We start from the raw sequence: 24677 nt of genomic DNA, 5'->3' as shown, positions 1-24677 counted from the left end.
CACTTACTTTAATGAGGTCCAATCCTTCATTGAATCCAATACTGTCCAATATTTACAGGGGAGATAATCAAAGCATAGTACTGCCATTGCCTCACTCAAGAGGAAATGCAGGACAGAAGCAGAGCACAGCTTGTAAGGACTGCACAAACGTGTGACTGGTAAATAGGCTTAAGTTTGCACGGGTCACTGCTTGCCAGAAATGCTCCAACAAAATAGTTTCTACAAAAAGAGTTTCTTTTTAAGGTTTAAAATAAGGAAGATGTCTAAGCAAGATCCAGGCAATATAACCTTAGCAGTTGGCATTAGAGTAATTGTGTCAGGAACAGCTCAATCAGCCTTTTTCTCTCTCAGTAATTACATAACCATATTACACCTCCCAGTCACCCAGTCCTTCCAAGGTCCAGTCAGACCACGATCTAAATCTTCTGCTTTGGGTCACTATGACAGTTTACGCTGGACTTGATGGTTACTACACATTATATGTAACAAAATTGAAGGGGGTCAGTCTAGACTTCATCCTTTGAAGGACATCAAAAGCCCACTCATAGTAATTTCTCATTACTATGGAAGAAGACTGAAGTACTTTAAACCTCAGCATGACACAACAAAATCTGACTTGGTAATTCCAGTACTAAAAAAGAGCTGGAAAGTGCTTTATTATTTCAAGGAAAAAAACAGAAGAGGGAGTGGGAATATGGATCAGATGAACGATTTAGATACCTTCTAGCCCCATGGTAAGATACTCTGCCTCAATTAAAAGGAAAGCACTATCACTTGATGATTTTAAAAGCCTTCTAATTTCTCCAGGCATTCAATTGGCAAAGCAGTTCACCAAGTTCTACTCCCCATCTGTCTAGTATTAGTTTCACTAAAACGGTACTTGTCATTGTGAGAGTTTCCATTCATAACTCAGACAGAAACAATGGCAGGTACTTCTAAAAACAAAACGTTGTGAAAATCAACTACACTTGTTTATGAAAACATGTGCAACTAAGGTGCCACAATTAATCACTTCATTGTTCATGTAATAGTTTAAAACATGCCACAGGGAAATCAGGCACTTAAGTCTTTAAGAGATTTATCTTTAAGGACCATATATCTTGCCAGATGCTGAATCTCCTTAAGCATCCAGTTGAATTCACCGGAACTGAAATTGCTTAGCATCTTACAGCAAGAAGCTCAAGGAATAAGAAGAACACAGAACATCGAATTCTTACCTTAAGTAGTTTCTGCATTGTATCAAAACTTTGGAGTGCAAGCTATGGAAATCAACAAAAGAAAGTGAGCTCTGAAAAAGTCCCTGGACTACAAAGATGGACAACAAGCCCCTTTGGCTCAAAAATCTGTAAGCTAGTCTAGTTATGTATATCATCAGAACTCTAGATATATCCTTAATTTTTCTTTTAGAAGCTGCTTATTATTTTATTCTCTTGCATAATCCTTCTTTTATTACATTTGGACCTGTTCAAAAACCTCTGTATTGGTTCAGCTCCACAAGCCAGCTCTCAGGACAATAGAGACTTCTGCTGGCTTCTGTGAATGCCCCAGGGAGAAAACAAGCCGAAGCCACAGAAGATTTTGCTCCACTGGAAGAGTAAAAAGGAAAATAGCACAATTTCTGGAAGAAAACCACTATGAAAAGGAAATGCAGGCCAGAGGTTAGTTATCTTCTGGCAGTCAGGGCAGCCCACATTATTCCCTCACCTGACCCACGGAGTAATCATACCACTGGATCTTTCTACCTCTCCATTTCCCAGTCAGTAGAAGGGAGATGGTATGCACAAAGCTTGCAAACCTAAATGTCTGGTCAGTAGGAAGCATATAGCTGTTGGGTTTCATGTACCATCTGACAGCCATTTCTGCTGTGGCAATGAAGAAGACCAAGAAAGGCAATGGTGCCACCCTGACTCATTCATGGAATGAGTATGTGAGCAGGGCTTAGTTATGGGAGTAGAACTGTTTTAAATGCTCTGACTACACATGCTACATACTATCATTTGCCAGGCTCTCAAGAAGGCCATTGCTTTCAATACAAAGTAAAATACCAACTGTAATTACAAATTATCTTCGTAAGTACTCTCAACGGCAGACCTTTAAACAAGCTTACGCACAGTTTCCTACATGCTTAGTATTCATACAGCATCCTAGAGAGGCAGTAAGTTTGCTGCTGTAAAAATTTAAATAGCTTCAGAGCTTTCTCCTTTCATAGAACCGAGCTGAGATATTGCACTGCAGGTTGCATAAAATATTGTGCCCCAAACTAGATACCTGCAATCAATTCTCCACATGGAAGTTATTATCATTTGACATACAAAAAAAAAAAAAAAGGTTGATACCCTCCTCTGAAATTGCCTTTGCAATTGCAAACAATATAAATCAAACAGAAGAGAGTTCAGTGGAGAAACCAACTCTTGGAAGCCTCATCTTCAGCATTCACTTACGGATTTAAAAAAAGGGCTTTAAAAATGAAACGTTTGTATAAACCCACACATTTGCAAAGCTGATTTCATTGGTTTTACTTACTTCCCCTGTGTGAGCTAGGCAAGCTTCTCCCTCCCATTTCTCCCTCCCATGCACTGAGCTAAAGAGTTTCTCCAGCCTTCACAATTATTTCCAACTGCACGAGGAAAAGTTAGAGATTCCTTCTTCCTTACTTCAGTATGGCACTGAACAAAAATGACAACACGCATCTAGAGAGCAAACACTCTTTCTGTGAGGGCAAGATTTCAGCAAAAGGACAATGTTTCCTAAGACAGTCCCTGGTGGACCCGTGTCTACATACTAAAAACCAGTGTTCAAACACTCAGATTCAGACAGAATCAGAAAGAAAAAAGGCCACCTACCTCTCTTGTTGGGACTAGTATGAGCGCATAAGGCCCATCACTGCGCTGCAAACAGAGAAGACAAGAGGTCCACTAAGAAGAATGTAGCACTGATAAACAGAGCACTTCCACGTCTAACGGCTATTAGCCAACAAAGTGAATTCTGAAGGGTTTTAGTACAAGTTTGTACACAACAGCCTGGGGTATTGCCCCCTCCCAGCTTTTAAAAAAAAACAACAATCTTTCAAATATCAATACTGCATTGACTTCTCTTTCCTGCTTGGAAACCCTGCTCACAGTCATACCCAACACTTTATTCCATACGCATATTGTTTCACTCTTGTATTTCTGAGTTGCAGAAACACTCTCATGTTTGATGTACAGCAACAATCTGTAGGTAGCAGCTGCAGATGGGTTGGAAACAACCCAACAATCCAGGATGGTTGGAAACAGTTCAACCCATAAGGAAAGTCAGGATGATCTCTTCCCATAAAAGGTACAAGAGATGGCAGATCTGCAGCAGCATTTTCTGGTCAACCAGATGATCCAAATTGGGAGCAATTATCAAATCTCACTCTATGTCAAAGATTAAAAACTTATTACTCCTAAAGACATGACAGTAACCTTTGTTTTCAGTTCTTCCGGCTTCGAGATCATCGCCTCTTCTGCACTCTACCTTCTCCAAACTTGACAATTTAGCTTATTTACAATTTAGCCTACTGCATGAACTAATAGGGAATGTGTAACATAGTTCTTGTATCCTCTGTATCTCAACAGCACAGGAGGATCACATAAGCCACATGCACAAATAAAGGGGAAGAGAGACTGCTTGACCTTTCTGTCAAGAAGAGACAGTGATGACTGCAAAATAAGAGCTGGATTTTATGTTTATTAATCTTAATACCAAAAGCAAATATATTTAATTCTGTTGCACCTACCTGTATTTTGGATTCCATTCCTTGCAAAGACTGTACAAGTGGAATCCCATAGGCAAGAGTTTTACCTTTTTAAAAGGGAGAAAATTGGAAGTTTGTAACGTAAGAGCGTGTGCTGCTCAGCTCTGCTGGCCTCCTGGATCTGCCTCCCCAGCATAAGCCTTGGAATAGGCCCATGTGCAATGGCTGGCAGCTGCACATCAACATTCAGTCCCACCACTGCGCTGTTACAGAAGTTTGCACGGCATCTGTCTGTGTCACAGCAGTCCCACGCCAGGCTTCCCAGCCTGTCACTTTTACGAGCTGTACTGGGAACGTGGGGTTTTGGTTCTGTTGTTGGGATCCAGTTTAATATGCCCCAGGGAAGGAGACTGACAATTAAATACTGACCTGAACCAGTCTGAGATCTCACTAGAGCATCTTTGCCTTGCAGGAGCACAGGAATTGTTTGCTTCTGAACACTGCGTAACAAACAAAACAGATTAGGAAATACGAATGCAACACAGGATAGAATCCTAAGGTTTTAACATACAGTGACTGTTTCAAAACTGTTTACCCCAAATTCCACACATTCATCTCTGCGGTGTAGCTACATCACTAGAGGTGATTTCTAAGGAAAGCCACTGGATAGGCATCAGATGTGATAAATTGAAAAATGATGGTCTTATGATTCAAGTACCAAATTAGAAGGCAGGACTCCAAGGTTCCATCTTCAGCTGTGACAACTGACTTACTGTGTAATTTACAAGTTATTTCTCATCCCAGATTTTTAAAGCAACAAACCCTATGGCAAATGGGACAGCTTAACAGGTACTGTGGTCTTCACAAACCAATAACATATAATGAAACAATCATAGATGATTGGCTTTAAGGGGTAGCGAAGTGCAAAATTTCTATATAAATTTACTTACCTGGTCATGCTACTTATCTTTAGGACGGTGTTTATTGTGGAGATCTAGAGAGATAATAAAGAGCAGTAAACAGGTTTCATTGTCAAACTGCTCCTTTTGTTACTTTTTGTAGTACAAGACAGAGCAAAAAACAGAAGACTGATGCTTATTCTCTCCATTACTGGTCCAGGGCAACTGGTTGCAAGAGTTCCCATGTCCTCAAAATACTTCTTAACTAATCAGAATTACACCACTGCTGGTACATCGTGAAATAGCAGACTTGTTAAAATACTGCACTCCCAAATAGTTTTCTGCGGTTTTTTGGTATTACAACTGCAACCGGTGAAGGGTGCTGGGACAGTGCATTTGGGGACAGGTCAGGACGCTGGCCAGCATGCTGAGCTAAAAGACTGCAACAAAATCAGGCAAAGTACTGGCAAGCCTGTCCAAGTCACCATGAATAAAGGTGCATCTCAGCTCTCTAACCTGCTCCCCACCCAAAAAAAGCATGTTTCAAGGCACACAGCCTTCCTGCCACTCACCAGATGTGGATGGAGGTCCAACTGGCTAAAAGAATCTGTAGTGAATACATTCTCTTGCACCTGCTGCACTGCTTTTCTGAGTTAGGAGAAACAAACCAAAACAAAAAAAAGCACATGGTGTGGTTAAAAATTATACAGTAGTATTCTATGTAAACAGCAATGAAACGACATGTACTGAGCAACTGCTTTGCCCAAACAAGGGCAAAAATTTAGGACACTGAATTTCAAGGCATTGAAAAGGGTTTTTTTTTTCCTCCCATTTGCCTAAAATACCTGTGAATTTCTGGGATATCAGGGTTGTTTTTAAACAGGCTGGACGTCTTAATGAAAGGTTTGCTTTTCTGGCTTTCATTTTGGTTGTCAGTCAACTGCTTCTTAGGAAGAGATTTTTGCGATGAACTTCCCTTCTCCCTGATGTCAGCTTCTGTAGCACATTTCTTGAAGGTGTTTATTGATGGCTTACGTTTACGTTTCAAAGGTGGGTTTCCATGTGGAGACTGGAGCTTTCTTTTCACAGCACTAGACTGCTTTAATGTTAACAAACAAAACAGATAGCAAGAATTCGTTAATAACTGAGAATTAGCAACATGATATTATGTTGAACACAGACATCAGCCTGCAGATAGATCCTTATTTTTGGAATCCCCTACCCAATGACTAAAGAAACTAAGTTTGATTTTTGCAGCTAGACAGTTCCTACTCTAACAGATTCACCACCATGCCTGAGACCTTTGAACACTACTGAAATGCAAAGAGAAATCTAAAATCATATATAGTCCTCATCTCTAAAGGATTTCATCTAGCTTCTCCAGTAACTGAGCAGAACGCGCTTTAAAAATCTCTCAAAAGCTCTGCAAATCTCCCAATTACATTAAAGCCATCCCTGTAGGCTTCCTTCTTTCTGTGGGCAGGAAGGATGGCCTGTACTTCGCTCCAACTTACGCTTCTGCCAACTTTCAGCATTTCTGAGCTCTTTATTTCTTCTTCTGCAGCAATCAGTTTATTTTACTGATCTTCCAATCATCTTAAGCAAAACTTTTGCTCTCCTCAGATCCCTCCAGGAACAGTGAAGAAGAAAATTAAATTTAACTTCCTTTGGTCCCCAAAGCTCTTCAATGTCCCCCAGCCCTTTTTCAATGAACTTATTTTTCCCGACACAATTGCAGAATTCCTGAAACGTGTGAAATGCCAGCACAGTCTTGCTCTGCTTTTCTTCTCTCCCCTGCTGTTAGTTGCACACTCTGATTTTCTTCGTCCTCCTATGAACTACATTGTTTTCAAGTTCCATTACTTTTTTCACCTCTTTCTTCACATCTGTGGCAACGAACCAAAACCCAACCTCCTTCCACCAACATTCACTACCAGAAAGATGATGGTGGTAGTGCCATACCTCAAAGTACCTAATATAGTCAGGATAAACCCTAGCAAACACTTAACGCTCACATACTTTTGCATAACATTCTAAGAACGATTTAAAAATTAGGACTAATAATTGAAACAACCCAGAATCGCTGTAACAATAACTTCAAAATGGAAAACGTCTGCTTAACCCATTCTTGTTCTCCTCTCCTCAAACTCATGAGAGTAAAGCACCTATTCCTGCAGCTCAGAGCAGTCCCACAATTAGAAGTTTGCTCTCAAATATAAGAAGACTTCCCCTCCCTGGCAGCACCGCAGAGCATCTCTAAACGAGGCAGAGGCCTGTAAGAGCATTACCCGCACCTTCAGCCCCCAGCGAGTCAAAAGCCGCCGACGCCGGCAGGAAGGCGCAGAGCAGTCCCACAGCAGCCCACTTACAGGGATTAGAGAAGCTCGTACCTGCCGTTTCCCACCCCCCCTCCCCGCCGAGCCTTCCCTCTCCACAACCACCACCCAAGGGGGCCCGGCCCGTCTCCCCGCCGAGCCACCGGGTCCCTCTGCAGGTATCACCCCCCAGCCAAAGGTTCGATTTAAGAACTTTTCGGACGCTGCCTCCCCCCTCCCCCGCCGACCACGGTTCCCCCGGGCCAGACCCCAGCCGCTGCCTCCCCCCCAGCTCCAGTCAGGGCGAGAGCCACGGCCTTCGGCCCGCAGCAGCACCGCGGGTCCCGGCAGAGCGACGGCCCGGAGGACCGGCTCGGGCCGGGCCCCCAGCCTCCCCCCCGGCCGCACCTACCCGGCTGGAGCCCCGCGGCGCCGAGCTGAGGTTGAGGAGCAGCGTCCCGCCCGCCGCCATGGCCCGCTCGCCTCCCGCAGGGCCCCGGGGCCGCCCCTCGGGCCGGGCCCAGCCCGCGAGGGCGGAGGCGGACGCGGGGCGGTGGTGGGGGGGGAAGCCCTCCCTCACGGGAACGGGGCCGCTCGCCCGGGGCCCCCGCCCGCAGACCGCCCCGCTGCAGGGGCTCGGCGGGACGGGCCGCGGCCCGGCCCGTCTCTCTCTCTCTCTCCCGCCCGCGGGGCGGCTCAGGCGGCGGCGGGGCAGCCCCAGCCGGGGGCGGCCGGGGGCTTCGGCGGCGGCGGCGGCGCATGCGCGTCCGCGGCCCGAGCGGCCCCCCGTGAGGCGGCGGTAAGATGGCGGCGGCGGCGACGCGCGGGGGCAGCCCCTCGCTGTCGGCGGGGGAGGAGGAGCCGCCGCTGGGGCTCGACTCGCTCGTCGAGGAGGCGGCGGCGGCGGCGCCGAGCGCCGGGTTCCGGCTGACGGCGGTGCGGCGGGAACCGGCGGTACGGCTGCAGCACGGCGTCAGCGGGCTGGAGCCGCTGGCCTGGTCGGAGGACCACCGGGTGTCGGTGAGCACGGCCCGCAGCATCGCCGTCCTGGAGCAGCTCAGCGACGTCCACAGCGGCGGGCAGGAGATGGTCATCCACCGCACGGCCGTGCCCGCGCCCTCCGCCGCCTGTCTCCTCAAGGTGAGCCGGCCGCGGCGGCGGGCACCGGCCGCCTCCCCCCCCCCCCCTCCGCGGGGCCCGGGGCTGCCGCGCTGCGTGTCCGTGTGTCGTCCCCCCCCCCCGGGGTCGCCTTCCCCCTCCCCGCCGCCCCGGGCTGGTCCTGCCCCCGCGGGCGGCTTGCTGCAGCGCACGCGGTATTATTTCCTGCGTTGGTGTATTTTAAAAGCGTTGGGGAGAAAAAAAAAAAAGAGATGTAGGCCGGTAATGTCCGGGTGAAATACGATCCAGCGCCAAGTGGGTTTCAGGGATTCCTAAGTTCAGCGGTTTTTCCAAGAAGCACTTGAGCTCCACTACTTTGATGACAATTGTGTCAGCGAAATTTTAAGTAGAACTCTTCCTTGGTTCGCTACCTAAGCTGAAAGATTTCTGCAGCAGGGACTGTTTTGGGCTTCAGAGGGGCACCTGACTTCTTACACTCCTTAGCACAGAGGGGTGGCAAGTCTGGGTGAATATCCTACTAAGTAATAATTCTGCTGTTGTGGATCTGAATTTTTTTTCCAAAATGATGCTGAGAATATGGAATAGCTTGAATTGAAATATTGAGTGCTTCACAATTTGAATGTTACGCCAAGTGCCTTTAAGCACACACTTGAGAACAGAAGTATGAAAACAGGCTCTTTGATTCAGCAGACAGAGATTCAATAGCTGAGTCAAAACTATACAAATTCAGGCCAACAACGAAGCTTAAGTCTTTAAGAGTGACGTTAATGAACCATTGGAACAGTGTAGTGTGGGTTGCGATAGGGGATGCTCTATTTCAAGTGGGAATTAATTCCAGGAAAGTCTTCCTAAAAAAAAGTTCTACAACTGTTTTTAAAGTTCTTTTTGTTGTCTTTTAGGTTGGTCCAAAAAAGGAGGTAGCAGAATGTAAGGAAAAGTTCGCAAGTTCAGTGGATCCAACGGTTAGTCAAACTTTTATGCTAGACCGAGTGTTCAATCCTGAGGGGAAGTCATTGCCGCCTATGCGAGGATTCAAGTATTCCAGCTGGTCGCCGCTGGGCTGCGACGCGAATGGAAGGTGCCTGCTTGCAGCTTTAACCATGGACAATCGATTGACCATCCACACAAACCTCAACAGACTGCAGTGGGTGCAGCTGGTGGACCTGACACAAATCTATGGGGAGCGTTTGTATGAAGCCAGTTACAAACTTTCTAAGGCTGACACTCCCAGGGGAGAACTAGGAGACTTCTCTGAATTTCAGCGACGGCACAGCATGCAGACTCCAGTGCGGATGGAGTGGTCGGGCATCTGCACCACTCAGCAGGTTAAACACAACAACGAATGCCGGGATGTCGGTAGTGTGCTCTTAGCAGTACTCTTTGAAAACGGTAACATTGCAGTTTGGCAATTTCAGCTTCCATTTCTGGGTAAGGAATCCATTACTTCTTGCAATACCATAGAGTCCGGAATAAATTCCCCAAGTGTGCTATCTTGGTGGGAATATGAACATAACAACCGAAAGATGAGCGGGCTTATTGTAGGGAGTGCTTTTGGACCAGTTAAGATCCTTCCTGTCAATCTGAAAGCAGTCAAAGGCTACTTTACGCTCAGACAACCTGTAGTCTTATGGCAAGAAATGGACCAGTTACCAGTGCATAGTATCAAATGTATTCCTCTTTACCACCCCTACCAGAAATGTAGTTGTAGCTTAGTGGTGGCTGCAAGAGGAGCTTATGTGTTTTGGTGTCTCCTCTTGATATCCAAAGCAGGTCTGAATGTCCATAATTCCCACGTGACGGGGCTTCATTCTTTGCCAATCGTATCTATGACTGCAGACAAACAGAACGGCACGGTGTATACGTGCTCCAGTGACGGAAAGGTAAGGCAGCTGATTCCTATATTCACAGATGTTGCTTTAAAGTTTGAGCACCAGCTGATTAAGCTCTCAGAAGTGTTTGGCTCTGTCAGGACTCACGGAATAGCTGTTAGCCCGTGCGGTGCATACTTAGCAGTTATTACGACAGAGGGCATGACGAACGGTCTGCACCCAGTCAACAAAAACTACCAAGTTCAGTTTGTAACCCTTAAGACTTTTGAGGAGGCAGCTGCGCAGCTCTTGGAATCTTCTGTTCAGAACCTTTTCCGGCAAGTGGACTTGACGGATCTTGTACGCTGGAAAATTTTGAAGGATAAGCATATTCCTCAGTTCTTACAGGAAGCACTGGATAAAAAGATTGAGAGTTGCGGTTCTACTTACTTCTGGCGGTTTAAGCTATTTCTCCTGAGGATTTTGTACCAGTCAATGCAGAAAGCTCCCTCGGAGGTCATGTGGAGACCTTCACACGAGGACGCAAAAATCTTGATATCAGATTCCCCTGGGATGGGCAGCACTGAAGATGATCAAGAGGAAGGGACTTCTAAACAAGCCAGCAAGCAGAGCCTATGCGACACAGGCAAAGGTATAGACATAGATGACAATGCAGATGATTCTCTTCCTCAGTCAAGTGACATAGGAGGCCGCGAGCCAATGGAGGAAAAGCTTCTTGAAATACAGGCACAAATTGAGGCAGTAGAAATGCACTTGACACGAGAACACATGAAACGGGTGTTGGGAGAAGTTTATCTACACACGTGGATTACAGAAAACACCAGTATTCCCACCAGAGGAGTCTGTGACTTCTTAATGTCCGATGATGGCTATGATGACAGAACAGCACGAGTAAGTGCACCTCTATGCTCTGGGGATTCGGTGTTACAAGTTACTTTTTTCACCCCCCTCCAGATCCTTAAATGAACATACAACTTTGGGGTGGGAAAGAGAACTGTAATCATGTCATCCTTGCCAGTCACCTCCTATAGAGCATACAGCTTAAGTTGTCCTTCCTTGAAATTATGGAGTAGGAGGGAATGTAAATACAGATGTTGAAATTTGGATCAGGTACAATAAAGAATAAGCGTGCCTGAGTCTTTGCAGAACAAGGGAGAGGACCATGGTTATTCTGCTGCTGTTGGTGGGTTTAAAACAGGTACTGATTGAGAGAGATGTGTTATTTTCATGGCTAAACTTATTTAATCTATTATCTCTACAAAACTAAACTTAGGAGGTATTTGCTCTAGTCAGTTACATCTGCAGTTGTAATTTTAAGGGTTGCAGTATCACTTCTTAAAGTATGATTGGAAGTACTGTGACTGTTCAGGTGGTACGTCAGGTCTTGTCATTGCTCCATGAGCCTTCAGTGGAAAGATCAATTGCAGAGGTTCAGAAAGTGATTGTGTTTTATGAGTTAAATCCCGTGATTCAGAACTTTATGCAGGACTTTCAGTTAACCAAGCTGACTGAATGTCTTTATTATAACGTACACGGCCTGAATCTTCAGGCACGCTTGCATTTATTGAACTACAATAAATAAGCATAACTGAATGCTTGGCCATGGTAGGAACTCTTCCAAAACTTGCAATACTCCCTACCAAAATAAAAGCATAACTGCAAGGACAGTGTCCTGGCTATTGTAATGGTAGAGTAAGCATGTGTGGCAGGAAATAAGTGATCAGTGAACCTTGCACTGGGCAATGAAGTTTTCTGAATATAGACATCAGACAAAGGAAGCTTCAGTGGGAACACTCTGCCATCAGCCTCCTGGCTCTTAAGACTTGATGACAAGAATATCTCAGATGTCTCTGTACCTCTTTGTATGAGCAGAGAACAGTTCTTTTCAGTACCAAAGTCCTTAAATCACTTGAACTCTAAAAAACAACCTTTACATTGCATCCAGAAAGACAGAGGAAGGAAGCACATTTCCATTACTGATGTAGTGTGGTGTTCTCCCTGCTGGACTTAGAATCAAGCAGGCCACACAGTGTGGCCATCAGTAATTCACTAGAAAGTGTTCGGGCAGGACTGCTGTGTTTTTCTAGCATTCAATTACTATGAATTAGAGGTTTGAGAGGTTGCTTTTCTCATCTTGTAAACAAGATTCTTCTTTTTATAGTGATTAATAGCTGACTTCCAAATTCTATTTTATCTATTCAGTTTGCTTTCACATTTTAAAGGTCCTTGGGATGTGGTTTATATCTATTGAAATGTCAAAGACAAATCTGATCACATAAATGTTGTACTATAAACATTATGTATACTCTAAGATGACTGCTGAAGGCCTGCATCCAGGTAATTTCTGAACAGGACTTTTTTTTTTTTTTTTAGTACATCCATTGTGATAGGCATGAGAATGTGAAAGCACTGCTATAATGCTCAGTGGCATCCTCTAAAGTGGTATGATAGCAATTTCTTCAGTACTTCTAAAATTTGCAAGTAGCTCAACATAACACTATTGCTCTTAAGTTCTGTATCTCTTTACAGAAATCTTTAGGAGGTGACAATAAAAGAAGAATAGATTAATACTTATCAATGTATTATATTGTTTATGCTTTTATTTTTTTTTTAATTCAGTGAAGAGCACAGATCTTTGCATCCTGTATCATATTCTGAAATCACAATATCCTGAGAGACATTTCCACCTTTCACTAGGCAGCTGTCTTGCTGTAAACAATGCTGACTGCTGTGTATTCCCAGGTGCTGATTGGGCATATCTTAAAGAAAATGAACAAACAGACTTTTCCAGAGCACTGCAGCTTGTGTAAAGAGATCCTGCCATTCACTGATCGCAAACAGGCAGTCTGCTCCAATGGACATATTTGGCTCAGGTAATTGGTTCTTAAAGAGTTTTTGCCCTCCTCTGGATAATTTAAACATACTTAAATAGCTAACCTAAAACACTTCATAGTGTTGGAGTAAAAAGTCATGAAGCATGTTATCCATGCTGCAGTTAATTGCAATTTTTGCTGGCTGTTATCTGTCCTCTTCCATGAGAGAGAGAGAGAGGGCATTGTAGATTGGATTTGCTTCTCTTGTCAGTACACTGTTTTTAAAATAAAATGCTTTTGATCGTCTTAACTTTTTTCTTCAAGCAGGGGCAGGATGGGGGCAGGGAGAAGGTAGGCGAGGGAAAATCAAGCACAAGTCATCCTTTGGAACAGCACATGAAGGAGGGTTTGTTCTAGCTACTTCAGCATTTGAAAACAAAGTAATTTAACAAAAAATGATGGGAAACAGCTACACTGAGAAGTCAGACAAGTTCTGGAACATGTAGGAAAGGAAATCTTCCAACATCGATGTATGGGGTACGTGGTGATTTTCCCTGGAGGCTTGGCAAGTCAGTAGTCTGTCGCAAAGAAAAACCTTTGCCTAACAGATATTGTGTATGTGCTAGTTTGCCTAAATAGTCATTGCCTTACAGACACCGTGGTTCTTCCCCTGTGCAGTAACCCTCAAGCTTTTCACCTCTTCTACTGTATACTAAAATTTTTTGGCCAAGGATGAAATTTTTCTCAATGGTATATTGATTTTTGGCCTTTTTCATTTTTGTGATCATATGTAATTGGGTACACTTGTGAAGTCTCATTTACCTGGATTAATCAATTATTAATTTTTGTGTTTCATGTGGCTCATTACTGCCCTTACTCTCAGAAAGCAAGATCTATTGGGAACAGAACTCAGCCTCCAGTCAGGGCATAGGAACAGGTCACAAAACAAAACAATAAAACCCCAAGCCTCTTGATGAAATTACTTGTCCTTTCACAGGTGCTTTCTAACCTACCAATCCTGTCAGAGTTTGGTATACAGGAGATGTTTGCTTCACGACAGCATTGCACGGCATCCAACCCCAGAAGGTAAACTGTTCCTGTAGCCTAAAGGGGCAGGATTATGTATTCTTAAGTTTTATCTGCAAAATTATTTGAATTAGTTTCACTGACTTCTCTTTTAGGCAGTTACCATGTGAAGTACTAGTACTCTGCATTTCACGGTGTGCTGTTGTTGTCCATGCATTAGTGGCATAGGTTAATTACAAAATAGTGACTGCAGAAATTAATTTATAAATACTACATTTTAATGAGAGCTGGGTAGACACGTAATCTGTGCTGGAGTGCTACAACAGTTACTTTATATTCAAGTGGAATATATTAGCATCCAGTTCAGCAAGAGCTGAGGGTCTTTGAAAGTCTGTTTCAGTGCAAGCTGTATTGATCCAACACAGGTTAAGAAATAGTTGGCACCTTGCTGGCTTAGGTCCCAAACCTACCATAAGTACATCATTCAGAGACAGTAATGGCAGGCTGTGGGGGCGAGGCAACCTTTTGCCTTTGTGTTTTCAGAGTTTGAGGAAGGACAACCTGTGCAAGAAAATTGTTTTCTTCCCAACTGGTACACTTAAAAAAAATCATGGAGTACTCAAACAGTTTGTCTGAAAGTGTAGGTAATACTTTTCCTCTCCCCGTAATATATGGGTATTTCAGACAGCACTAAGGATCAACTACAGAATTTAAACCTCTGTAGAGAGAGGCTGTAAACTTAATTTCCTTATATTGGAGAGGGACAAAGAAACAGGAACTAAGGACTGCATTACCTAAAGGATCTAATTTCAGTTCAGAAAATAAGAGCACTACATTTTTGGCATGGTGATCCTTTAAATTTTTTTCCTATATAGCTATTTAGATGAGTATGTAATGATGTAGTGTGGACTGTTTCACCTTAATTTTGTCCCCTACTGAAGTGGGATTTAAACTGGCATTACTTGAAATTTCAAGACAGAAGTAGAGTTGGATTCCTCTGAACTTTTCAGTTAATCCTGCATGGTGAATATAGACAAACTGTTTCAGGATTACCACTTAGTTTGTCCCTCTCAAGTGTCATTCCTTTGTTGATCTCTACCTCCAGCTTTAAAGATCTTGTTTTCTTATTTGCAGATCCTGAATGGATCAAGAGATTATTGCAAGGACCTTGCACGTTCTGTGATTCTCCTGTGTTCTAGAGAAAAGCTATGTAAAGATTGAAAGTATTTTCTCTGCTGCATAAGCTCCCTTCAGTCTCGAAGGATATAGAACATATGAATACAGACTTTACTAGAGGGGGAAGACGTTGTCCACAGCCCTGTAAATAGAACATCGGAGGTTCTAGAAACCCCTTAAATCCAGAGCCTGTTCCATGCTCCAGAAACAGGAGTACATCTGGAAGAATGAGTTTATAAGGCGGTTTGGAAATGCACCCCATTGAAGCATCAGCAGCTGGACATGCTTCCTTTTACTGGAAAGGAACTGAAGTCTTAAGCACGCAGTGTGGACTGTCCTTCATGCCTGACAAGTGTGTGATTTCCCCAAAGCTGGGACGGGAACAGTGGAGCTGCCTCTTGAATGGTCTTGGTGGGTAGAGAAGGCTTCAGCCTGTAGTGCTCTCGTTTGCTTTTTAACAAGCACTGGCACTTGCTGCAGAATATTAAACTATCAAAATAATTTGTGGTTCTAATTTCTCGCAGAGTGAAGCATGTGCCAGTTACAGCCATATGAAAGAAATTGGCCATTATATTAGTTTCACTTGAAGTCTAGAAGAATAACTGCCTCTTAACTGTTGTAACAATATTGCAGTCAGAAGGGTAATACTGGCTGCCTGGGTCAAATAACAGATCAGTAAGAATAACTTTTAAATGTAATAATTATGAAACTAATAGCAATTAGATTAAACACTAACATAATTTCCAGTGCTTTTAAGTCTCTTGCCCCACTTTCTTTTTCTGACCTAAGTTCTAACTACTTCCTAGCTTTTGCCAATGTATATGCCTTTTGTTTCACTTAACCCTCTACCACCAGGAATCATCTTCTCCAGTGTAACTCAGTTAACAAAAACATTACCGATTTACCTTCTTTTCAGTTGAATTGAGAGTCTCCCTCATACAGTAACTGAGTTTTACAGAAGTTTAACACACAAGTAATCACTCCCAGCTGACAGTTTCCCTTTTCATAATAATGCAGTAAAGAAAAAAAAAACCAAACCAAAACTCCACCATGGCTAATGTGTTATAGGTAGAGTTTCCACCAGTGGTCACGGAGTCTGGTGAAGCTATTCATGTATAACCTTGACATTCTCATCAAGAGATTCATAAATACGCCAATGATGTAGCATGGCTGAGCCCAGAAATTTATTCTGCCTTCTAACTGTCCTATCATAATAAAACCATCTTTCTCTCTTTGGCATCTAGTTCCTATGGGGAGCAGGAGAATCCTTTTGAACTTCCTATGCAGTGTTAGAGGAATAATACCTCCAAAATGTGTGTGGTTATCTGGTACAGTTTGTCTTGTTAACTTAAATCCATGTTGTCAGATAATCCAAAGTTCATGTATTTACATTCTTCAGAGTACCAATCTGGACACTCGGATAAGTTGCCCTGTTTGTGATTCATGACACTTCTAATTGTGTGTGAAGTGCTCTACAGCTGTTTGAGAAATCAAGGAATCATCCTGGCAGTATCAGTCTCCAACAATGCATGTGTGGATTGGTGCTTAAGTTTCCTTGATTCAATGACTATGCATATTTTCTCAATGTTCGTTCACCTTCAGTAGGAGCAGATTTTTTTCAGCTAACATTAAAACAAGTCAGCTGTCCTTACTATTCAGTGTTTCATGCATTAAGCGTGATAGTGCTTCGATTGAGAATAATATTAATATAGTAGCCTAGAACAGCAGAAGCACATTCATCTGTAAAATAATTAGCCTTGTTTGTAAATATCCTTGGAAGTGATACCATAATTGTATTAAAGAAATGTTTAGTTTTTTATTGCTGTGCGTTGAAAATTGAAATTACTTCAGTGTGTCTGCAAAGAAAGAAAATGTAGATCGTGTTAGCACCTAGTAAAACAAAGAGTAACCTTGATACCCAGCGTGTGTGTAGTTTGGGGCCAGGTACTGTACCTGGGGCAGCATTTAACTTCTTCCCAGTGCTGATGGGGTTTGCGGGGAACAGAACATCAATTTCCAATATGAGCTGAACAGGTTTGTTCATGGGGGTAGGGAAAACATTTTAAGTGGAAGCTGCAAGTCCTTGTCCAGGCAGTCCTGACCAGTTCATCAGCGAGGAAGTGTTCGATTCAGAAGTTCATCTGACTATGGAAAAAGGTGAGAGAGCTCTCCAGAACCATGTGTAAATGCTTTAAAAAAAAGTCAGCATTTCTTTGATATTGGCTTAGAAACCATAATAATATTCTGATCTGCTGAAATGTTTAAGCCTGGCTGACCAAAAGGTTCAGCTTGGTATCATTAGATTAATTCCTGGTGATTATTTCTAGCAGTTATCTTGAATTTCCCTGGATTGAGTTTTAATGCTTTAGACATGTAGAAGCTCTAGTACACCTAGCATTAATATTGCAGCATTAATGTTTATTTTCCTTGTCTTTCAAGGCAGTAGACACTCAGTATACCATTGCCAGTTTGTTTAACCTGATTTATGACTGCTGGGAGAATGGAATTTTAAAGCCAATGATGTCGGCTTTGTCTGCATGCCAGTGGAGATCCCTTAGCACAAAGCTTTCACTTCTCACCCTGACCCATTCACAACAGGTAAAGAGGTATTGTAATTTTTTTTTTTTTTTTAAACCATCACTGGTCCCTAAAGTGTATTTTTAACTAGTGTAGGCTTGAATAGTATAGCACGCCTCAGACCAGTAACATTTAACCTCTGATGCTGATCTTACTGGATTTTTCTGCCCAGCTAGCAGCGGAGACTTCCTTCAGGAAACCTTTTATCTGTCTTGGACTCATGACTTGCAGTTCTGGGAATGTGGAGGTTAGTCCCGTTCCTGTTGGAGTACTCTTAACAACCTGCAGGGTTGCAGCAGCACCTTGATGTGTTATCCTTTACCTTGTCCTAATGAAAACCCTTGCTTTCATCCCACACGGGGAAGGTGAGTGGGTGAGGAAGGTATGAGCACCTGCTGCCAGATCCTTGTGCTATTTTGCCATTAACAAGAGCTGCCTTCTCAAACTAATACACAGTGGAGGTATCCAATATTAAGGCCCAGTCTGTTTTGAGACACCAAGCGAAGTATTCAAAGAATAAGTTCCACAAAATCAGACAGATTATCTCACTAAGTTTTTGTTTGAGATATCTTGCAAACCTTAGAGCAAGTGAATAGTTGAAAGCTCTCTCAACTGCTTCAGCATTTAGTAGTAAACACTGTGGCTGCTCATGGTGCCTCGTCTCCAGAAGAATAACACTCCAGCAGAGAGAGAGACTAAGTGGTTCTTGATGCACTGCTGCTTTTTTTTTTTTCTTTTTTAAAAAAAAGGATTGTGGTACTTGCTCTTGCATCTGAGAATTAATAGCCAGAGGTGCTGTGTTCTGTGTCTGAAGCTAAGGCGTCATTGTCTTTGATAAGTAGCTTCTGATAGCATTTAAGATTTGCTACTCGTGCTGATAACAAGAGTTAATCCCTCCTCCACTGGGATGAAGAAATCCAGGCTAATCTAGGTTTGATGGATAAGCAGAACAGCTCTGGCCTGTACAGCTTCTTAGTGCCTTGGTGCTAGATGCCATTGTCTGAACTGAGGTGAAAGTTTGGGCTCATGAGGACTCTGTCTTGGGTCTCCAAACTACACCTCCTGCTCTGGAATTGGTGACAGTGGAACTCATTGCTGCCCTTTACCTTAATTCAGCTATGGGTTGGGGACTTAATCATTCAATCATCCTTTCCTTTTGTATGATCCCCCATTCTATTAATCCTATTGTATATTTCTAGAGAGGAAATATTATGGTTGCTAATGCATACATACAGGCAATAAATATTTCCCTGATTTTCTTAAACTTACCAGGTTTTCCACTAGCTAATGTATCATCAGTGATTATGCGCAGCATAACACCATTTATTCTATCCTTATTAAGGGTTTCTTGACATAAAAGAACTGAACGCAAACATTTATAGTCCTAGTTAAAGGCTAACAAATCACACTTGTGCTGTTATGCCCTAAACTAACATTTACAGGAGCCTTGTTTGTACAAGTTTATTTCTCAAATACAGAGCCCGCCCTTTATGACCCATGCAGTTTGTGAAGCAGTGGGCAGCCTTGCAGGCACAGCTGCTGGACTCTCAGTTGCCACTTACAGGTACGGCCTCAGAGAGAGAATGAGGAAGAGAGCCTAACCCCGCTCCTCAGAGCCCTCACCGCGGAGCAGGTCGGGGTTAATCACTGAAGCCGTTGCTCTTTTGCCAACATCTAAACTTTGTGCGTGAGACAGATGTGCAAGGCCAGTTAGATGTGCCTACCAGTAGATTATCTTCAGGACAGTGGCTGCAGGAAGAGGAAGGTACCTCTTCATTCTCTCTTGTCTGCCTTTCTGCTGAGGGGAGCTGTAGGTATGTCAGTGAGAGGCCACCATGTGCCTGCTTCCTACTGTCAGTCATGGTAAAGTGCTTGCTGGCATTTTGCAACCTAATTCATGCTGGTTTTTGAATTCTTTCTGGCAGTCACCTTTTAAGTGTGTAGTTAGTAGCAGTCCAATACTTAACAATATAATAAACTTCAACATTTGTTACCACAGAGCACTAGTTCATATTTTTGCAGCTGGAAGTAAGGGTAACAGCAGTCTTAGCCTCAAAGTCTTGGTAGTCATGGCAGAAGTCAGATTTATAGTAATCATCTAATTATCTGGAAGAAGGTGTTTATGAGTTCTCAGTGAATAAAGGTGAAATGGTCGGAGTAGTTACCAATCCTATGTCTGTCCTCATCCTCCTTTTGTATTCCCTTTTGAAGCTTCTGTATCATCAGGCCTGTAAACGCACCAATTATGCTGGTTATACTCCAGACTTGCATTGAAGTGTGTAGGGTTTATTCTTTAACCAGAACCAGTACAAATGTCTGCGTGGAGATGCCTGCTAGTTTACAGCTCCACTGGTGAATACCAGGTTGAAAGCTGCTTTTTTCCCCTCCATGTGGGTAAACAAGGACAACTTGAGCTCGGCTCTATTCATCTGAAGTCCTGTCCTAGCTGTCGAAGGTGCAGGAATCTTAACAAGACAGAGTCGAGCCTTCTCTTGGAAGTCTCAATCCAGGATAGTTTTTCACAACTTTTAGAGGTTAGTATGTGTGTACAGCAATGCCCACAGAGCTTTAGTTTTAACGGAGGAGGGCCGTGTATACATACTCAAATTTCTGTCTGTGCTAATCTTTGGCTGTACTCATTTCTAACTCATATTTTACACTGGAGGTGTTCCCAGACCCTCAGTGTCAGTTGAAATATTCTGTCACTGTTTTTTCATGCTAACTCAGTTTTAGCACTCTTCACTTGAAAGACCTGGAACTTCTGCTGCTCTGTCATGATCTGGGTAGCGACCTCAGGAGTGTCACAGCTGCCTGTGGATGATTGTTTTCATTGTTGCAACGCAGCTGTCGCACGGGGCACTTGCTAGCATTAACTACACTACAGTTTGGGGCAGAAAGCAGAGTAATTCCCTGTACTGTCCTAGGCTGCAGCTGAATCAAGCCAAAATGTGAATGTTTGGAGCACCTTCATCACAGGAGGACTCGCGCACTGCTGAGAGCCTACAGCAGGAGTTACGGGGCTGTGCCAGCCCTGCAGCATTCTTTAACACGAAACTGGGAGGCCAGCCCTGAAAAGGGAAAAACCCAAGAGCCATCCAAATGGAACTGTTCAGAGGAGAGTTTAATTTAATTGCTCCGCTAATCTAGTTGATATCTTCATGCTACTTTAATTCCGTTCTGGGGTGCGAGTGTTGTAGCTGGCTGACCACGCGGTCATCAGGCTGAACGAAAAGCAAAGTTGAGTTTTTAATTTTTAGTTTCCAGATTTTTCCTTTGAGACTTCGTTCATGGGAGGGTCTGACAAAGTTGCTGTGAATATTGATGCTGTGTATATGGCACATTTTGTAAACGTGAAGCAAACCTGGATGAATGTTTTGTATACTGCGACAGTAGCATTGTAATCCTGCTCCTTTTTTATTCTAAATAAATAAATAAAGTACTTGTTTGTAACGTCTGTATTTTGAGGGACATGGGGTGCCAAGAGCTGGGACTGGCAAGAAACAGCAGTGTAGTTAAGCACTCAGTCCTTCAGCATAAGACTTCACACACACAAAAAAAAAAAGCTTAATAATAAAAATCTCATGGTGGCCACTGTCACAGGACACCGGTGGTAAAGCCTGAGAGAGGACCTGGGGTCCGATACTGCCCTTCAGCCACACAACCATTCCCTTCTCCTCGCCAGCATAGGTTCAACCCCTCTTTTCCCTGGCCTCCCGAACCGCTGCGTGGCAGCACTCCAGCTCCAGAAAACAATTCTGCTAAAGAACCAACTTTCTTTGATGAAAGGGGCCTGACATCACCTTTTCTTTTCTTCTGTAGAATCAAACAGTTCTTGTTGCAGAAAGAGGAGAGTAACCCAGGAGAGCCTGCTTGTAGAATGGAATAGACAATTTTCTGTATGAATGAAGTACGTATGACAAGGCAAGAGTCACCTTTCAGGTTCAGTTTTGGCAACTGTGACACAGGCAGTTACAGTTCGCCACAGTTAGAACCACAGTTCACTCCTACTTAAGATCAACTCAGCTCCAGCTGCCCCTCTGGGAAGCAGAACTGAGGCACAGGAACCTGCCAAACCTGTCTTTGCTCTAAACCAAACCTTAAGGACCTGTACGAACGCCTTCCTGGCCCTTCCTTCATTAGAGTCCCACAGCTTCTACAGCACCTTGTGAACAGACAGTGGCAAAACCAGCGACATTTAAGGTTTTTGCGCTGGCAGCAGCACCCAAGCCTTATGGGGAAAGGTGAGAAACCAAAGGAGGCGGCAGGGGAAATCTTTCAAGAGCTACAGGGGTCTGGGCAGAGACGGTGCTGGAGGATTGGGTCTCCTGCCTGGGGGTGTTCAAGCATCCTTCCACCATAACACACTGAAGGATCTATTGTTTGGAGCAGGTGGACACAAAAGTTTGTGGAACACTTGGATATACCCATCTTGTTGCTGAACTACGTAATTAACAGCATAATATATAGGGTATAGCACAACCTCTGAGCAGCCCGCTCTGCAAAGCGTCTTTGGAAAGTGGACTGATAAAAGATGTCCATTTCAGAACTGGGCAAGCTGTACAATAAGTAACGTCTGGTCCCTGCTGCGTTCTTACCACCTCCTCTTTACCTTGTTTTTCTCACTGCTCAACATTTGTTTTGCCAGAATAAGATGCTAATAAAATCAAGCGTAGTTACCAAATTGGTTTTCAAGTGTTGCATTCCAATTATAAAAGCCTAATTCCTCCTTCCACCCACTGAACCTTTTTGGTATTAACAGGCTTTACTATGCAAAGTGATGCAGGGGCTGTTTCGTTTACAGTAATTAAATGAATGTCAATTGTTTTAGTTGTTTCTGAGGGAGAGTTCTACATGAGTATTAGCATGTTCTGCTAACCCTTACGTTCTGCACTTCAGGCCTGCTGCAAACCCTTGGGGGTTGACCATTGACCTGAGACTCCGTACCCAGACATGCCAAGCGCATCTCAATGAGACGAGCTCTTTTTCTCAGTTTCTATGGAACCAGCAGAGCGGAACTAATATAGCGTCCGCATATAGATGAAAGAATGAAGAGGAAAAAGGGCTTTACAGCTAAATTAATTAAGCAGATGTACCTGTCTAATTAAAGATGCACTGTCCCTTTTGTACCCTAGCTGCAGTACAAACAGTATTTAAACACACTCTCTATCCATTTCATCTATCAAAATATTTAGTAGGAACTCTCAGATGAAGGTGATATTAGCAAGATGAGCTTCCCATGTATTATTAATAGAAGGGCTCCCAATTATGCATGAATGCTACAGCATATCTTTATAGCAATAGCATAAAAACCAGCTGCCCAAGTAGGTTACCAAACACCACATTTGTAACAGGTAGGACTGTTACACGAGGGTTTGTGGTTGGGCCCTGTGCCGTGGGAGCAGCCTCTGCCTCAGCCTGGCGCTACGAGCCAGAATTTCTCAGTGCAAGAGGTGCAGAGGACTCGGCTTGTGTTGCTGGTGCCAGAGGATTTGGCTTTCTTGGATTTCAAAGATATTTATTCTGAGATTTTTTAAAGCTGCCCTCAAGGCTGGAAAGTCCAATTCCCATTCACCAAACCCTCCAAAGGTATTGAAGATTCCAACCTTAAACTCTCCCCAAATAATACAACATCCCCCTAGCTATCTGGATAACCAGGGTCTTCCCACCTGAGTTTACTCTACAGGTGCGAGGAGGAAACTTGGCATGTATGTCTCTACAGCACTCCAGATAGACCTAGACACACACAATCAAGGACAGCAACAAAGACCCAAACTTATTTACAGTAATAGGATCAGAGAAGTCATCTAAAACCAAAAGGCTCTTGGAGGCCTGTACTCTCTGGAAGGAGAGAGCACCTGCCTCCTGCATCTTCCCAGGCACAAAGGGTTCCAGAAGAAAGTTGTATCTTCTCTGCATCCCCTGGTCAAGGGGAATTCACGCTCACACACAAGGGAGAAATAGAGGGAGACGTAATAGAGGCATCAAACTCAGTGCTTCTCTGAATCATGTCGTGGTTTAACCCCAGCCAGCAACTAAACACCACGCAGCCGCTCACTCACTCCCCCCCACCCAGTGGGATGGGGGAGAAAATCGGGAAAAGAAGCAAAACCCGTGGGTTGAGATAAGAACGGTTTAATAGAACAGAAAAGAAGAAACTAATAATGATAATGATAACACTAATAAAATGACAACAGCAATAATGAAAGGATTGGAATGTACAAATGATGCGCAGTGCAATTGCTCACCACCCGCCGACCGACACCCAGCCAGTCCCCGAGCGGCGAATCCCTGCCCCCACTTCCCCGTTCCTATACTGGATGGGACGTCCCATGGTATGGAATACCCCGTTGGCCAGTTTGGGTCAGCTGCCCTGGCTGTGTCCTGTGCCAACTTCTTGTGCCCCTCCAGCTTTCTCACTGGCTGGGCATGAGAAGCTGAAAAATCCTTGACATTAGTCTAAACACTACTGAGCAACAACTGAAAACATCAGTGTTATCAACATTCTTCACATACTGAACTCAAAACATAGCACTGTACCAGCTACTAGGAAGACAGTTAACTATATCCCAGCTGAAACCAGGACAATCACAACAACAAATCACGCTCTGTCTTAGAAGCACTAAGGGTGTACATTTCCATAGCCAGAGATTTTCCAGTTAAGAAGGACTTAACTGAGCATTTAGTGCAGCCAGATCCAGCCAGAGAAAAAAAAAACGCAAAACTGGACACCAACCTGCCCAGCCACAGCTCAGTCAGGGCAGCCCTAGGCTGGGAGGCTCACTCTCTCAGGAAATCAGAATTTAGTAACCTATCTGCTCCTGCAGCTCGTTATGTCCTTAATTGGGTTCTGAAAGTGATGAACCTGCAACCAGTTTTCTATGGCTCTTGATATTTTTTCCAGTTGTTCTGAGTCTTTCTGCCCAGCCACAGAGTTGGACTGCAGAACAGGGTGATGGGGACGGCTGGTGCATCTGCAGAGTGTTTTGTCAGAACTTTTTAAGCAATCTGAGTTAACAAGGGAGTAAAAACATCTGCACCCTGGCCTCAAAACACTGCAGTTGTCTTTGGGGAAAGCGCACTGCAAAGCTGCAAGCTTCATTTTTCTATTTGCCTTTGTATTTGCTTGCAGCAGAGTGCGACGGTGAGGTAGACAGGTAGTGCCTGTGTAGCTTTGGTGGGGAGCACTGGGTGAATTAAGACACAAA

General features: G+C 43.8%; 2 protein-coding genes across 18 annotated transcripts in view; one reads left to right on the top strand and one right to left on the bottom strand.

The window, feature by feature from the left end:
- Positions 1–7492, bottom strand: part of DDX31 (DEAD-box helicase 31) — a 50755-nt gene extending 43263 nt beyond the window's left edge. For 2 of the 4 annotated variants that reach the window (XM_052815933.1, XM_052815936.1), the window contains exons 1-8: positions 7345–7492; positions 5463–5716; positions 5190–5265; positions 4669–4712; positions 4148–4218; positions 3761–3825; positions 2844–2888; positions 1218–1259 (exon numbers count right to left, since the gene is read on the bottom strand). In XM_052815933.1, the coding sequence (XP_052671893.1) occupies positions 1218–1259; positions 2844–2888; positions 3761–3825; positions 4148–4218; positions 4669–4712; positions 5190–5265; positions 5463–5716; positions 7345–7404 (657 nt within the window). In that variant the 5' untranslated portion in view covers positions 7405–7492. The remainder of the gene's footprint in view (positions 1–1217; positions 1260–2843; positions 2889–3760; positions 3826–4147; positions 4219–4668; positions 4713–5189; positions 5266–5462; positions 5717–7344) is intronic. The other 2 variants (XM_052815934.1, XM_052815935.1) reach the window with 2 other exon arrangements.
- Positions 7493–7684: 192 nt separating this feature from the next.
- On the top strand, positions 7685–20911 carry GTF3C4 (general transcription factor IIIC subunit 4). Of its 14 annotated transcripts, none has more exons than XM_052815932.1 (7): positions 7690–8072; positions 8951–9479; positions 9819–10771; positions 12623–12753; positions 13691–13779; positions 14854–17493; positions 18222–20911. In XM_052815932.1, exons 1-6 carry the CDS (start codon positions 7737–7739, stop codon positions 14916–14918), a joined length of 2103 nt encoding a protein of 700 aa, XP_052671892.1. In that variant the 5' UTR covers positions 7690–7736; the 3' UTR covers positions 14919–17493; positions 18222–20911. The 14 variants fall into 14 exon arrangements, with proteins under 14 accessions (XP_052671891.1, XP_052671892.1, XP_052671890.1 ...); XM_052815930.1 differs by having other exon boundaries at positions 8951–10771; positions 14854–15306; positions 17339–17493; XM_052815928.1 differs by having other exon boundaries at positions 8951–10771; positions 14854–15306; positions 17335–17493.
- The last annotated feature ends 3766 nt before the right edge of the window (positions 20912–24677 follow it).

This window comes from Harpia harpyja, chromosome 19 (assembly GCF_026419915.1).
Source record: "Harpia harpyja isolate bHarHar1 chromosome 19, bHarHar1 primary haplotype, whole genome shotgun sequence".
NCBI lineage: Eukaryota > Metazoa > Chordata > Aves > Accipitriformes > Accipitridae > Harpia > Harpia harpyja.
Note: the sequence above shows the minus strand (reverse complement) of the source record. Positions and strands in the feature narration are given on the sequence as shown.